General features: G+C 39.6%; 1 protein-coding gene across 3 annotated transcripts in view; it reads right to left on the reverse strand.

Moving 5' to 3' along the window:
- LOC139473751 (carnitine O-palmitoyltransferase 1, liver isoform-like) overlaps nucleotides 1–13343 on the reverse strand; it is a 36314-nt gene that overhangs the window by 7277 nt on the left and 15694 nt on the right. For 2 of the 3 annotated variants that reach the window (XM_071256484.1, XM_071256485.1), the window contains exons 2-14: nucleotides 12275–12446; nucleotides 11247–11383; nucleotides 8930–9104; nucleotides 8142–8243; nucleotides 7473–7688; nucleotides 7052–7159; nucleotides 5825–5909; nucleotides 5464–5578; nucleotides 4701–4857; nucleotides 4326–4373; nucleotides 3719–3826; nucleotides 3453–3478; nucleotides 475–540 (exon numbers count right to left, since the gene is read on the reverse strand). In XM_071256484.1, coding sequence (XP_071112585.1) covers nucleotides 475–540; nucleotides 3453–3478; nucleotides 3719–3826; nucleotides 4326–4373; nucleotides 4701–4857; nucleotides 5464–5578; nucleotides 5825–5909; nucleotides 7052–7159; nucleotides 7473–7688; nucleotides 8142–8243; nucleotides 8930–9104; nucleotides 11247–11383; nucleotides 12275–12415 — 1484 coding nt within the window. In that variant the 5' untranslated portion in view covers nucleotides 12416–12446. The remainder of the gene's footprint in view (nucleotides 1–474; nucleotides 541–3452; nucleotides 3479–3718; nucleotides 3827–4325; nucleotides 4374–4700; nucleotides 4858–5463; nucleotides 5579–5824; nucleotides 5910–7051; nucleotides 7160–7472; nucleotides 7689–8141; nucleotides 8244–8929; nucleotides 9105–11246; nucleotides 11384–12274; nucleotides 12447–13343) is intronic. The other variant, XM_071256486.1, reaches the window with a different exon arrangement.

The raw sequence follows: 13343 nt of genomic DNA on the forward strand, positions 1-13343 counted from the left end.
TAGTTCAAAGAGGAGTGAGTGGAGGAGGGAAGGAATAGACGAAACAAATAAGACAACACAACAATAAAAAAAAGAACACAAGATTCATAAGTGATAAGAAACACCAATACGCATCAAAGCAACTTATGTCAACCACATGCAATTTCTGAAATGATAGAAGCCAAGAGCATAGTGACCTTGTCATGTAGATGAGCCATTGGGAAAAGACATAGTTCTAAGAGGCTTTCGAGACATCTCAATACATCTCCCAGCATGAAGAGCGAGGGCAGCATTGAATGCTTCACAGTATAGGCACATCTAAATGAGCAAGGTCACCATGGTGACAACTTTGTCAGCTGAATCAGCCAACATGCACCAAGCAACTAGTGGAGGTCACAAGCAGCCAGCAGACAGATGATGGAGAACAATACAGATACCGTGTAAGCAAGGTGATAACAATGATGATGAAAGTGCTAATGATGTTACAAACATTACCCTGCATAATGTACTTCATCACTGATAGCGTACTCCCACATATGAGCCATGATTGGGGCATCAGCCCTGCAGGAGGAGAAGTCAGTCAGAAGATAGGATACATGAGCTGCTGCTGATGGTGGTGGCACTGACACCAGAAGCAATACTTACCCAGTCAACAACAGGAATATCATACTGTTGTATAACCCCATCTGTTTGGCTAATATCTTACATCTATAAGAGAATGAACTAATAAACTGTGTTCTTACAATCCCTTCTTGTGACTGATATCAGATATGATGTTCGACCACTGCTGAGTTACACATGGGCTTATAACCTAACGAATGGCAATCTAATAAGCATCTGTAGCAATTAAAATCTAGCTTTCATGTAGTCACATGCACACACTTGCTCAACATGTCAGAGAGATGACCCATGTCTACGCTTGCAGTGCTCACTGTCAGAAGACACACATACTTCCGGACATATGGTTTCAGAATGTTTTGAACATATTTCTTCCAAAGCATCCTCCAGTAATCAGGTAATGACTGTAGATCTATGCCAATATCTGTCATTTATGGTATACAGAACTTCACAAGTATTCCTGTTCATGGTCAAGGTACTGACAAAGGATGTGACCAGTTCTACAGGTCAGTAGGAGATAAGCAAGCACTTGAAAAAGCTGTCACACTCCAGTCCACACCCCAGCACAAACTCTCCTTCCTTCCATCTAGTAGGCACTTTTTCACATTCAAGCTACTGCTCTCTTGTCTTTACAACTAGCTGCAGAAACAGAAGCAGCCCCTTCCTTATCACTTCCAGAAGGCCCCAGGAATCATTACCTGTCACCATGCTTTTGAGTCTGATACCCTTGTTACCTTCAGATTGGGGAAACACACGTCCACTTCAACCACACCAGATCAAAAGTACCTCGATGCTAATGAACATTATGAAGAACCTAAATGCATTTCCAGTCGAGCCCAATGACATTACTTGTGGTCTGAGAAAACACTACCTAAATAATCCAAAAATTCCTCTAACTACTTAAATATGAACTACATACAATGATATATGCAACTACGCTTGAAGGATTATATATTGCCTCCTTTATAAGCAAGATATATGCACTTTGGAAAATGATATGTCTAATGCAAGATGACTTTACATCAGATAACTCCCTGCCTCTTGCTACCCTCATCATGCAAATAAGATTATATGCACTTAAGGTGTATTTACTTAGCTGGTCTCTAAATTTCAGCCATACCAATATTTTATCTTTTCCAGTCGGAAACGTGGGTGCTAATTCTTACAAACATGTCACACCAACACAAGAGGTTGGTTCAATACACAAAGAAGCAGAACTACCTCTGGAATGACAACTCCAGTGGCCTTGACCTTCAATGAAGGTAAGTCAAAACCTTCACACTTAATGCCTCTCCGAAAGGATGGTATGAATCAATTTTCATCTGATTCATTTGAGTATATGTCCTTGGGAGTTAAATAGACTGTCATTATCTAACACAAGTTTTCAGGAACATTCACAAATGCTAAACAGCATATTATTAAAAAACAAAATATTTGTGATATCCCTAGGTGGAAATTCAATGGAGGTAACACTGAGAATAAAGCATATAATATGCTAATCACTGAAATCAACCATGACTAACGTCTGTCATCACTTGTCATATGCAAGTATTCAAATTACATCACCACTACAACCACAAGTCTTTAAAATCAGCTGCCAGAAAACATACTTTATGAATCGACACCACTGTGACATTTACATTACTGGTAGATTGAGGACAACCTTATCCCATGAAGATGATGTGTACCAAGTTTCACTGACCTTGAGTGAGGGTGAACGATGTTATTGTCTAGGTGAAAACTTTTACTCTTGACATAACTGATCAATGTCTCAAGAAACTTCCCCACAACTTAAAGAGTGTGAGTGAGTGAGTGAGTGAGTTTGGTTTAACGCCGATTTAAACAGTATTCCAGTTATATCACGGCGTGTCAGCTTAATGTGGGAGGAAAGCCCCAAGTGATGCAGGTCTCAGACGTTTACCAGTTCGGTGAAACCCACAAGCACGGGTATGGTGCTGACAAACCTAGAAACATAATGGGGGGGAACCGGGATTTGAACCCACAACCATAGGTTTCTGGCGTGCCTAAGGGACGCACAGCGAATCGCAGCTCCTTAGACTACTGGGCCACCCAGTGCCCTGCACGACTTAAAGAGATATACATGACATGGCATCCCTGAGATGTCCAAGCACTGACTTGTTTCAAAACCAAAGCGTGGCTATGGTGGCGGCCAAATTCTGACATAATTTTAAGCATCCCCCTTGTTCTTCATATATGAGTTTTTTACTTACAAAATCATATGTCAGGTGATGACAGTTCACTTACCTGTGATGCAAAAACATCAAAGAGAGAATTACACAACTTCAAGACTTACATATCATAACACTATAACACATATAACTACATTCATAACACTATAAAAAAAACAATAAATAGATATATAAACTTTTACATAAGTTGATACAAATTTATATTCTAATTTTGCTCGATGTTTTGTTTTATTTGTTGTTTAAAGCCACACTCAGGAATATTCCAGATTTCTGGCAGTGGTCTGTTAATCCAATCTGGACCAGACAATCCAATGATTGACATCATTAGCATCGATATAAGCAATTTGGATATGATGACATTCATCAACTAAGTCAGCGAACTTGACCAGCTTGGGTTGCTGAACACCAATTCTAACCCTGATCTTCACGTGGAGGTAGCTCAATGTCAGTGATTGGTCATTGTATACAAGTAGATGTTTGTCTGATCATGAACCTTGTGGTGTCCAAAAATCATGCGATTCCTTGACACCAGAACGTTCCTCAGTGAATTACAAGCATAAACCTTGCACATTAGTGTGCAACAATGATCATGCATTTATAAAGTGTTCCAGTATCACAGATACTATAGCACACAGTCCTACTTACCAGGAATGTTCTGCATTGAAGCCAATCTGTGGACACAAATAGGATGACAATACAGAGAAACAGTAGTTGTCTACACTTACACATGAGAATAAAGACAAACAATTACTAGCGTTGGTATACATTACATGTATTATCAAAACTGTGACAGTTTTTGTGTTATGTTCTCTGGAACAATGGCAAAAGAATTAAACCCAAGGAATATGTTTTGAAAAAAGAGAAAGTTGATTGTTATCATATTCATGAAAATTGCCTGAACAACTACTTACATGACCATTAGCACACACAACCAGAGTGAAGGACTTGTCAAACCACCGGTCACAGCCTTTACCATGCAGCATAGCCTGCCCAAACCTGTCCAGACTGGTTGGATCATTCTACAACATAATGATGCTGCTGTAATTAAACAAAAACACCTGCAACTAGCAGGAGCAACAACAAGAATCTACACTTCCCATCCCTTACTTTGTCATGCAAGAATCCATAGAATCAAATCTGGCATGTTGTGATATCATTGAATCACAGACTCTTATTTTAGAGTGAGTGAGTGAGTATGGTTTTACGCCGCTTTTAGCAATATTCCAGCAATATCACGGCCGGGGACACCAGAAATGGGCTTCACACATTTTACCCATGTCGGGAATCGAACCCGGGTCTTCGGCGTGACGAGCGAACGCTTTAACCACGAGGCTACCCGACCGCCCCCTCTTATTTTAGAGACTTCAATGATGACAATGAACAGATTCTACAACACAAACAATATGTTTGGCATTGGTGCCTTGGTGGGTGTGTAGCATTAACACTCTTCATCTCTGAATGAAGGCCTGGAGAGGATTCCTACACCATTGCTCATCTTCAACATTCAAAACATCTCACCTGGTTGAAGCCATGTGATTCCTCATCCAATGTCACACAAAAGGCAGCCTGAAAATAGAGGAAACATTATAACATGGTCAAGCATACATAAGCAGTACAGACAATGAACCCTGTTTGTGCCACGACCTATGTCACAATGTATCCCACATAACCACAGATTACTAACACAAACAGATTAAAATGGACCTCTCCTCAAGTGGTCAAGGTGACTGGAGGAGGTGGTCTGCAGGTCAGCATTTGGGATTGATGGCTCCCAGTACCTGCCAGCTCCTCAAGTGTGACGACACACAAGCTGCACTATTGAATCTAGCACGTCTAGCATCACTTGAGTCTCACATTTACTACATCATCCCCAAGGTATTGTGCCACACCTACCTTCTCAATAGCATCCAGTGAAGCTTTGTTCTTGCCCTTTGTGAAAAATTCCTTCCTTGCCTTGGCCCAGTTAACCCTCTCCCCTGCAGTTAGGGCAGCCAGATGCTCCTCACCGTATGACGGCTCAGTGTTGTCATCAACAATCTTCTGCAGCATTCTGAAGCACAATCCTACCATATAGTAACTCATAGCCCCAAATCTCAAGATTGTGTAAGCTCTGGTGAAAAACGTACCTTTTACAATTGCTTTCTCATGTTTCTGAGATTATCAAAATTGCTACATTAGACCTAACCTAAAATAGCTCATTATAGCAAACTTAATGCAGTGCCAATTGCAGAGAGTTACTGTTGTGAAGGATCAAACCATATTCCTGAATTAGTAGCATATGGTCAGCCTAATGTAAACTGTCAGTGCTGTGACCATGGCGGTGTAACAAGACGCAGGAGCAAAACCAACTTAGTCATGTGTTACTTGATGATTCGTATTGGCAAATACAACATTTCAAATTCTTAAAGCTTTGACTCAAGCTACTGACATCAAACTGCAACAATTTGACAATAAACAAAAGAATTTCTTATGGCTGACAGAATATCAGTTGTTACTTCTTGATCCAAGAAAATGGATCTTCAAGTCTTTAACAAATTCAGTCATCAGCTTCGGTGGGAAGACACAAGTCAATTAAATCAGGAGGAGCTAACCACAACTTAACAATGAAAATAGTTCTTCAATTTTTTTATCAAAAGCACAATATCTGGAGACTTACGATTCAATTTGTATGGGCTTGAGTAACCTGCCCTTATGCCTTATGTAGACTTTGAAGTATCTGCCACGGTGATACACAGCGACGTGGTTGCTGTCCTTGTGATGGACCAGGGTGTCTGAAACACAAATGTCCATCTCAGTCATTACTCCACAGTATCTGTCTCAAAGTGGTCACAATATCAGTCTCAGTGATGATGCAGATCTCACATTCTATCACAAAGTGTCACAGTGTCTGTTTCAAAATCTCACTGTGTGTATCAGTCTCAAAGTCTTGGTATCACAGATTGACAATGGTACGCAGATACCTCCTTTTCCACAAAAGGTGTATGTCTGCTTGACAATCTAAACTATGATGTTCTCACCTGTTTCTAGGCCAGGAATACGTGTGGTGTTGAACTGCCTCTCGTACTGAGCAGAACACAGTGGAATAGCCTTGTTCAACAATATCTATAACACAAACAAAATTTGTCAGATCGTGAAGGTAGTGTGTACTGGGAGGTACAAGTATAGCGATAACTCGGTTATAGTGCCGTAACGCATGGCTCCCAAAATTTACTTACATATTTAATAAACTCAACTGACACTGACACAAATACACACGGTAATCTTAATCTCTGCTTATAAAACAATGCCTTGGAAAGCGGGAAATGCATTTAAAATAGTAAACATCTAGTGATGTTTAATATCAAATTCAAATATCAATATCAAATTTCATACTTGTATTGACCAAGTTTGTTATACCTGTTTATTTACCTGTATTCGCTGACTGGATTCAATGTGGTTTTTTTTAAAGTGCATATTATTACTCGATAAATCTTTTTTTACACTATGAATCATAAACAACTTCTATTCTAATCTTATTTTAAACTCTGAAACATGCAACGTAGATCGTGTTAGGTAGGCAGAGCATGTATACTATTTTGTATAATCCCTACAACTCGACCTCGGTTAAATCACTGATCATCCAAAACGCTCATCAATAATTTGGACCCCGAAGGTAGCGTTGTAGCGAGGGATCACTATATCTTAAATGCCATAATTTTGACTCGTTAAAAGTCATATTTGTTATAGCCTGACTTATGTGTCAAAACAGTTTTGCGATCAAGAGCGTGTGAGCCTCTAACGTGACTTGTGTTCAAATAAAATATTTCATCAAAGCTAGGCCAAGGGAAGCTTCTAAAGTCACCACTAGACCTACCTCGCATAACAATTTCCAAGAAATGTAGTCAACTGTCCATCATTCAATTTCCAAGAAGTATGTGACATATATGGAAGTGTTACTACGATCTATCAATGAAACAAACCTGGTTCTCATTGTTGTTGACCTGCCTGACATCGAAGTGTATTAATCCCATTGGTTGACTGGTGTAACTGTATTCAAATTAGATTGCCATTCTGTGACACTAACAAAATATTAGCCAAAGAAATATCGTAACATGATCACATGATTACATTCTCGTGAAACTTGACCATGTTGACCCAGTTCATTTTGTATGCGTCGGGTAATGGTATTTTTCAACCCCTGCAGGCTACCTGTACATGGATCAAGTATGTTTATACATGAGTTGAGAGCATCATTTGTGAGTTACCGGCTTGAGCTCTTCCCTGTCCACCTCACGTCTGTACTGCAGGATAGCGTAGATGATGTTGGCTGCACGTGACACCTGCACACCTGTTGGCTTCTCTAGCACAGCATCCTGAAACAAAACGTATGTAGCGTGATCGAGTAGTTATCTTACAATTTACACAGACCTTGCATAAAACAAAGACCATACCGACAATTTCACAAAATCTCTATGTTGGAGGGAATAATTCTGATTTAAAAATACATTCCACATATTATTTGCAAATTAGAATTATGGTTTCAGGTATTTAGATTTAAGTCTACTTTTTTTCCTATTTATCTAAAAATATTCAAACAAAAAGTGTGTAATTTTCAAAAGTGTGTGTTTGTCATGCCATGAATCCTCATGCTATATTTCATGTGCTTCAGAGTTACTCTGGACTTACAATGCCATAGAAGTTGCTGTTGATCATGATAGGTGAACGTCCACGGAGGTAGACATACTGTTCCCACCAGTCAGACACATAGTTGGCAGACCACCATGACTTGAGCAGTAGGTAGCGCTGCAGTTTTGTCCCAATCCCATTGCGGAACTCCTGCCCCAACTTTTCCATGCGAGAATACTTCTCATCATCCAGCAGAGCCCGAACAGATCTGAGGTACTGAAAGATAACAGTGTCTACATATCACCAAGTATCTTTACTCTTGAATTTGCATTTGCTTCAGCATCAGAGCCAGCTCTTAAGACAGGTCAGGGATCTTTATAAACTGATGGTAATTCATCCATCATGGTAGCAGAATAATTAATATAATACTTCTTTGTTGCTTAAAGCCGCAGTCAGCAATACTTCAGCTATATGACAATGGCCTGTAAATAACCGTGTCAGGACCAAACAATTCAGTGATCAATACGGTGAACAACCATCCAAGCTGTCAGATTACGATGACATGCAAAAATCAACCAAGTCACCGAGTCTGACCCTCTTATCCATTAGTCTCCTCGGGTGAACAGCATAGTTTGCTTGGGACCAATTCTAACAGTAACACACAATGCCTACTGGATTAATGACAGCTATCAAGATGAATCATGACAGTGACACCCATGTTTAACTCACTCTTGACAATGTGCCATCCAGTGGCGGGACAAACAACTTGGGAAGTGAACCCTGGTAGCTGTTGAGGAGAGGGTTTCGACCTCCAAACACTCGCACTAGACCCTGAAACACACCACATAAAACATGATAAATAATACAACACATACAAAGTGACAAAAACTTATTAAGGGGTATGTTTTCCCTTGCTCTTGGAAAACTACTGTCAAAATACTTCTTCTCCATAATCTTAAAAAAAGTAACATAGTATTTATCATGTTTATTGATCTCAAAATTTGTAAACAATAACGAAGACTCCTATTTATAGTGAATTCCTTGATGAACTTAGGCCTGGGATGAACAAAAAAGCATGACACTTAATGTCATAGGACATAGTGGCAAAATATTGTGTAACCTGTGTTACTGACAGCAGTGACCACATCCCACTTTGAGCATAATTGTTGTACTACTTTTCTGAGTACCAGTAAATTATGCATAGAGTCGAATTAAAGATAATTCCCCCCCCCCAACAAAAAAAAATGTTTTTCGTAAAACTCAATCCTTTGCATGTTTAGGTAAAAAAATTAAAAATTCCAAAGTGTGAAAATATTTTCACATGTTTACAAAGGACTGAGGATTGCCAGACAAAGAAATATCATAACCCCTTGACATAATCTTTTTACTGAATCTGAATCTGAAGGATTGAATCTGCAATTGATAGACCATTCACAGCTCAAACAAAACTCTACACATGCTACAAGCAGTGTTACCTGCAAGAAATGAAGACACATGTTACTGATAGACATACATACCATCCAGATCTTGGTCCTGAGTGAGATGGGTCCACGCACCTCGTATATCCATTTGTGGTAGGTAAGGAGAAAGCGCAGTGTGTACTGTATGGCTAAGATGACGACCACCCACAGCAGCGTGGAGAACAACACACAGCTCACATACAGACACATGGATGTGCTGCCTACTCCAAGGCTGAAGTAGAAATCATTTAGCAATCACAAATTTGCCAAATGAAATCAAGGTCACAGAAAACATGCAAAGGTAACATTGATATCAGTGTTAACAAGAGTGCTCTGAGAGCACAACGTCCCCCGCATGAATTTTTTAAACGAGTTTATATTTTCTTTGTATTTTATGAAATAACAACAGTAGATGGCACTGCATTTGAAACAAATTGTGCAGAACATTTTGTTGTGAGTAATTCAGTCTGAATGCTAATGCCATAAGCATGTAGCTCACCCACAAAAGCCTTATACAAGGAAACTAACTATAATTGTAGTTATAGTTAGATATTGTGATATTCTCTGGGAACTGGAGGAAGAGTAGATTTCATGAAGCTCCGTAAAACAGGGGCAGTAACTCTGTCAAAATTAGTCGAAATAAAACGGGACTGCGATATCTGTATCATCAACATGTCGACATCCTGTGTGTAGAGTGTCAGGGATATTCTCTAAAACCTGGAGTTGATTTCACAAGTCTAGTACCCTCTGTGGGACGGACAGACGGACAGACAGACAGACGGACGGACGGACAAACCGACGGACTGCGCCACGACATAATCCCCCTTTGGCCATTCTTGCCCGGCAGGGTACAAAAATTGGCACTAGTCCTGTTGTCCTTACAAAACTGCCCCATAGACAAGTAGAAATTTGCTCTTTTCAAGGGTTTTACTATATGTTATCATTATAAGGACTAGTGGACTAAAACTGTTTGTTTCTGTCGCTGTATATCATATTTGAGTTCCCATTTGTACTAAGGGTCTTATAGCAGTGATGTCAACAACAAGACCCTCCTGTAGAGTTCAGTGGCAAATGTTCGAATTCATTAACATAAACAAATACCTACTCAAAATCACTTGCATTGAGTGATCCTGTAATACAAAAGCATATGTACATATCAGTGTCAGAGTTTGGGATGGCTCAATTATAATAGACAGGGATGGGTGTGTGTGTCTGTGTCTGTTTGTATTAGTCCGCATTAATGCTGATGTTTTTAGTGCTAGCCCACTGAGATACCATGCAGCAGTTTCACATGAATACCCCACTCAGAAGCAGTATACAGACTCTGAATCGACCAGTCCTTGTTTTAGCCCCTTAATGACGTGGGACAGGGATCGAACCACGGCCCTTTCGCTCTCTGAGCAGATGCTCTACCACTAGACCATAGAGGCAGTCTCAATTGTTTAGGACCTTATAAATATCATGGTCTCCCCCCTCCCTTTCCCACCCCAAATAAGAACAGATTTGTGCAGCTCAATGGTTCTTATTTAATTTGGTCGGTTGGCTTAGAGTAAGTATTGTTTTACGATGCTTTTGGCAATATTCCAGCAATATCATGACTGGGGACACCAGAAATGGGCTTCACACAATGTACTCATGTCGGGAATCGAACGCGGATCTTCGGCGTGACGAGGGAATGCTTTAATCACTAGGCTACCTGACTGCCCCTCAGGTGGTTTAGAGGGAATAATTAGATGTCAATACAATGTAAAGTAAACTACGGTTATAACAAACTCAATGCGACCAGTAATACTAGTTCAGCATTTGTACAGCATATAATATACAGATTACCAAACATAAGTTTGTTATATCCGCCGTTTCGTTATTAGCATTCTCGTGCTTAACATTGTTAACTGTACTGCCAAAAGTGCAGAATGTTACCTAATTTTACACTAACATGTATATTTCACACTGAAAGCATTGTTCTCATTATAAAATGTCTGCATAGGCTAGAGACTACATACTCAATGCTGTGATCAATTATTACACAAAATGATTTTGTTGTAATTGTAAACCACTTTCAACTTATTTTCAAATTGTGAATTTTTGCAACTTTTGTTCAACGCCACTCAGAAATATTGCAGCTATATGTTGGTGGTTTGTAAATAATGGGACCACACAATCCAGCTATTGGCATTATAAGCATAATTCACACACTTGGGATGCGATGACATGTAATCAACCAAGTCACTGAGTCTGACCTCTTGATCTGTTTACTTGCCTCTTACAAGCAAAGGTTGGTGGGGGTGACCTGTATTCTTGCCCCAAATCCCCACATGCCTTCTAAACAAAGGTTCATTTATTAACCAACAGAGTTGACAACACCAAGACTTACAGTGGTATATGTGCCTGGATGTAGGAGATGCAGCCATAGGAAGGGTCATATCCTCCCAGGACAAGAGCCAGTATGAGAGTGAGGGTGAAGACCAGTGAGATCGGGGATGCTGGGTACACGCCATTATGGAAGTTGTTCTGAAGTTACAGCAGTCATAAAGGATAATAACACTCAAAAACAAAGAATGACTTGCTCTGTTTTTTTATCATTCCTCATGTTTCTCAATCTAAATAATTGTCAAATTAAGTACAGTGATTACTTAAACTGGTGGTTACATCATCTCTTTTCAGACTAAAACCATGTGACTTTGCTATGTATATTTGACAAGTATTCAGCCAAACAACAACAAAACATCCCAAATCCAAATATCATTAACACCTGTGGATGTAACTTCATGCAAGAACCTGATCTGTGAACCATGGACCAAATCATGGCTATTGTGGGCCAATAATGTAACAATTGAAAGTTCCTGCTTTCAGTGTATGCCTGCAGGGAACATGTTGGTAATAATTGCTGTAAGTGAACTACAATGCCATGTGTCACCACAGTCCTGGAGGCTGTTGCTCAAGGCCACCTTTCAAAACCTGAACATGAACAATGACACAATCAACAGCCATACACTCACTTGATTGGTTACGTTTACACTGATTCTGAAATACACTAGACACCCATCTTCCCGAGGCAAGAGGGTTGACTGACTATAAAAGTCAAGTTTCCACCCTTGCTGAACTAGGCTGGAATTCCTGGGCTCAAACGGAGCACCACCGGTGGCTATTTCCAATTGCTCATTAGTCCAGCCAAAAAGTAACTCCATAATACCAGCCTTTTATAGTCAGTTAACTCTCTTGCCTCGGGAAGATGCTAGAAAGCAAGCAACAGAAGGATACTTCCTCTTTTCATATCATACGCACTTCATAGCATGCACTGTTGTTAACTTGCTATGCAGACATGCATTGGTGCATGTATAATATTATCAACAATGCCCATGCTATTAAATATCTATTTATAAGCCGATACAGTCAACTTACTTTCATACGTCCTATTCTCTTCTTCCATGACAGTATGCCACTGTCCCACACTGCCTTGATGGCCTCATGGTTGAGGTTGACATTGACTCCATCTGGGGTGACGGTGAAGGAGAAGGCAACAGCAGCATGAGCTTCTGCCATTATCACAGTGCAGAAACCGGGATGTTATTGCCTGAAAGACCAGGGTGTCATAAGTCACTGGTAATACAATCAGTATAATACTGCAAATAAGACAGTGAACCTGTATCATAGCGTATATCTGTAAATAAACCTTTACACTTTATATGCTCTACTAGCAGGACCACAAACTTACATTCTAGAGAAACATATTGCGCTGTTTGTAACTGCCCCAAGGAACATCATGCTTGCTTGCTTACTGAACTAAATCATCTATCCCAGACAAAAACTTACCACAGAGAACATGATGATGCAAATAATATCATTTTGAAGGGGAAACAAAAGTTCTTTCTCACTGCTTATACCAACATATCAAGTTATCAACAACAGTTGATTGCAAGTAACATGATTAACACCACTCATTTCCAAAGGAATATCAAGACATAATTGTCAAAGGTAGTACCTCCGCACACAGTAGCTGACCTGGATAATTACATGAAGCACACATCTGATTTTGTACACATGGTATATATACCTTCTCTACCAGTTATTTCCAATTGAAAAAAACCTTTCCATTTGGATGCCTTTTATTAACCAAAACCCCATAAACACACACAGTCACAAATTAACATAATATTCCAGTCTGCAGTTTCTGAGACGAATATATATTTCAGGGGGAATGTTACATCACATGTAGACATGGAACCAGCCCAATCACCACCTTTCCTCTAATTTTGACCAAAGTCTTTTCATAAAAGAAGTTACCTTATTCCAAAATAAAGACAAGTTTAGTGATAACAAGTAACAAGTTAAGTGATAAAGATATTAATATCATAAGAGAAAAAGGTAACTTTAGTGAGCAGTGTTATCTTGTGACCTAATGACACTATTTATTCTTCTTATCATTATCATTAGAAGGAACATCCATAACAACTCTCAGCTTCATCAGTCA

This window comes from Haliotis cracherodii, unplaced genomic scaffold (assembly GCF_022045235.1).
Source record: "Haliotis cracherodii isolate W230 unplaced genomic scaffold, xgHalCrac1.p SCAF_3, whole genome shotgun sequence".
Taxonomy (NCBI): Eukaryota; Metazoa; Mollusca; class Gastropoda; order Lepetellida; family Haliotidae; genus Haliotis; species Haliotis cracherodii.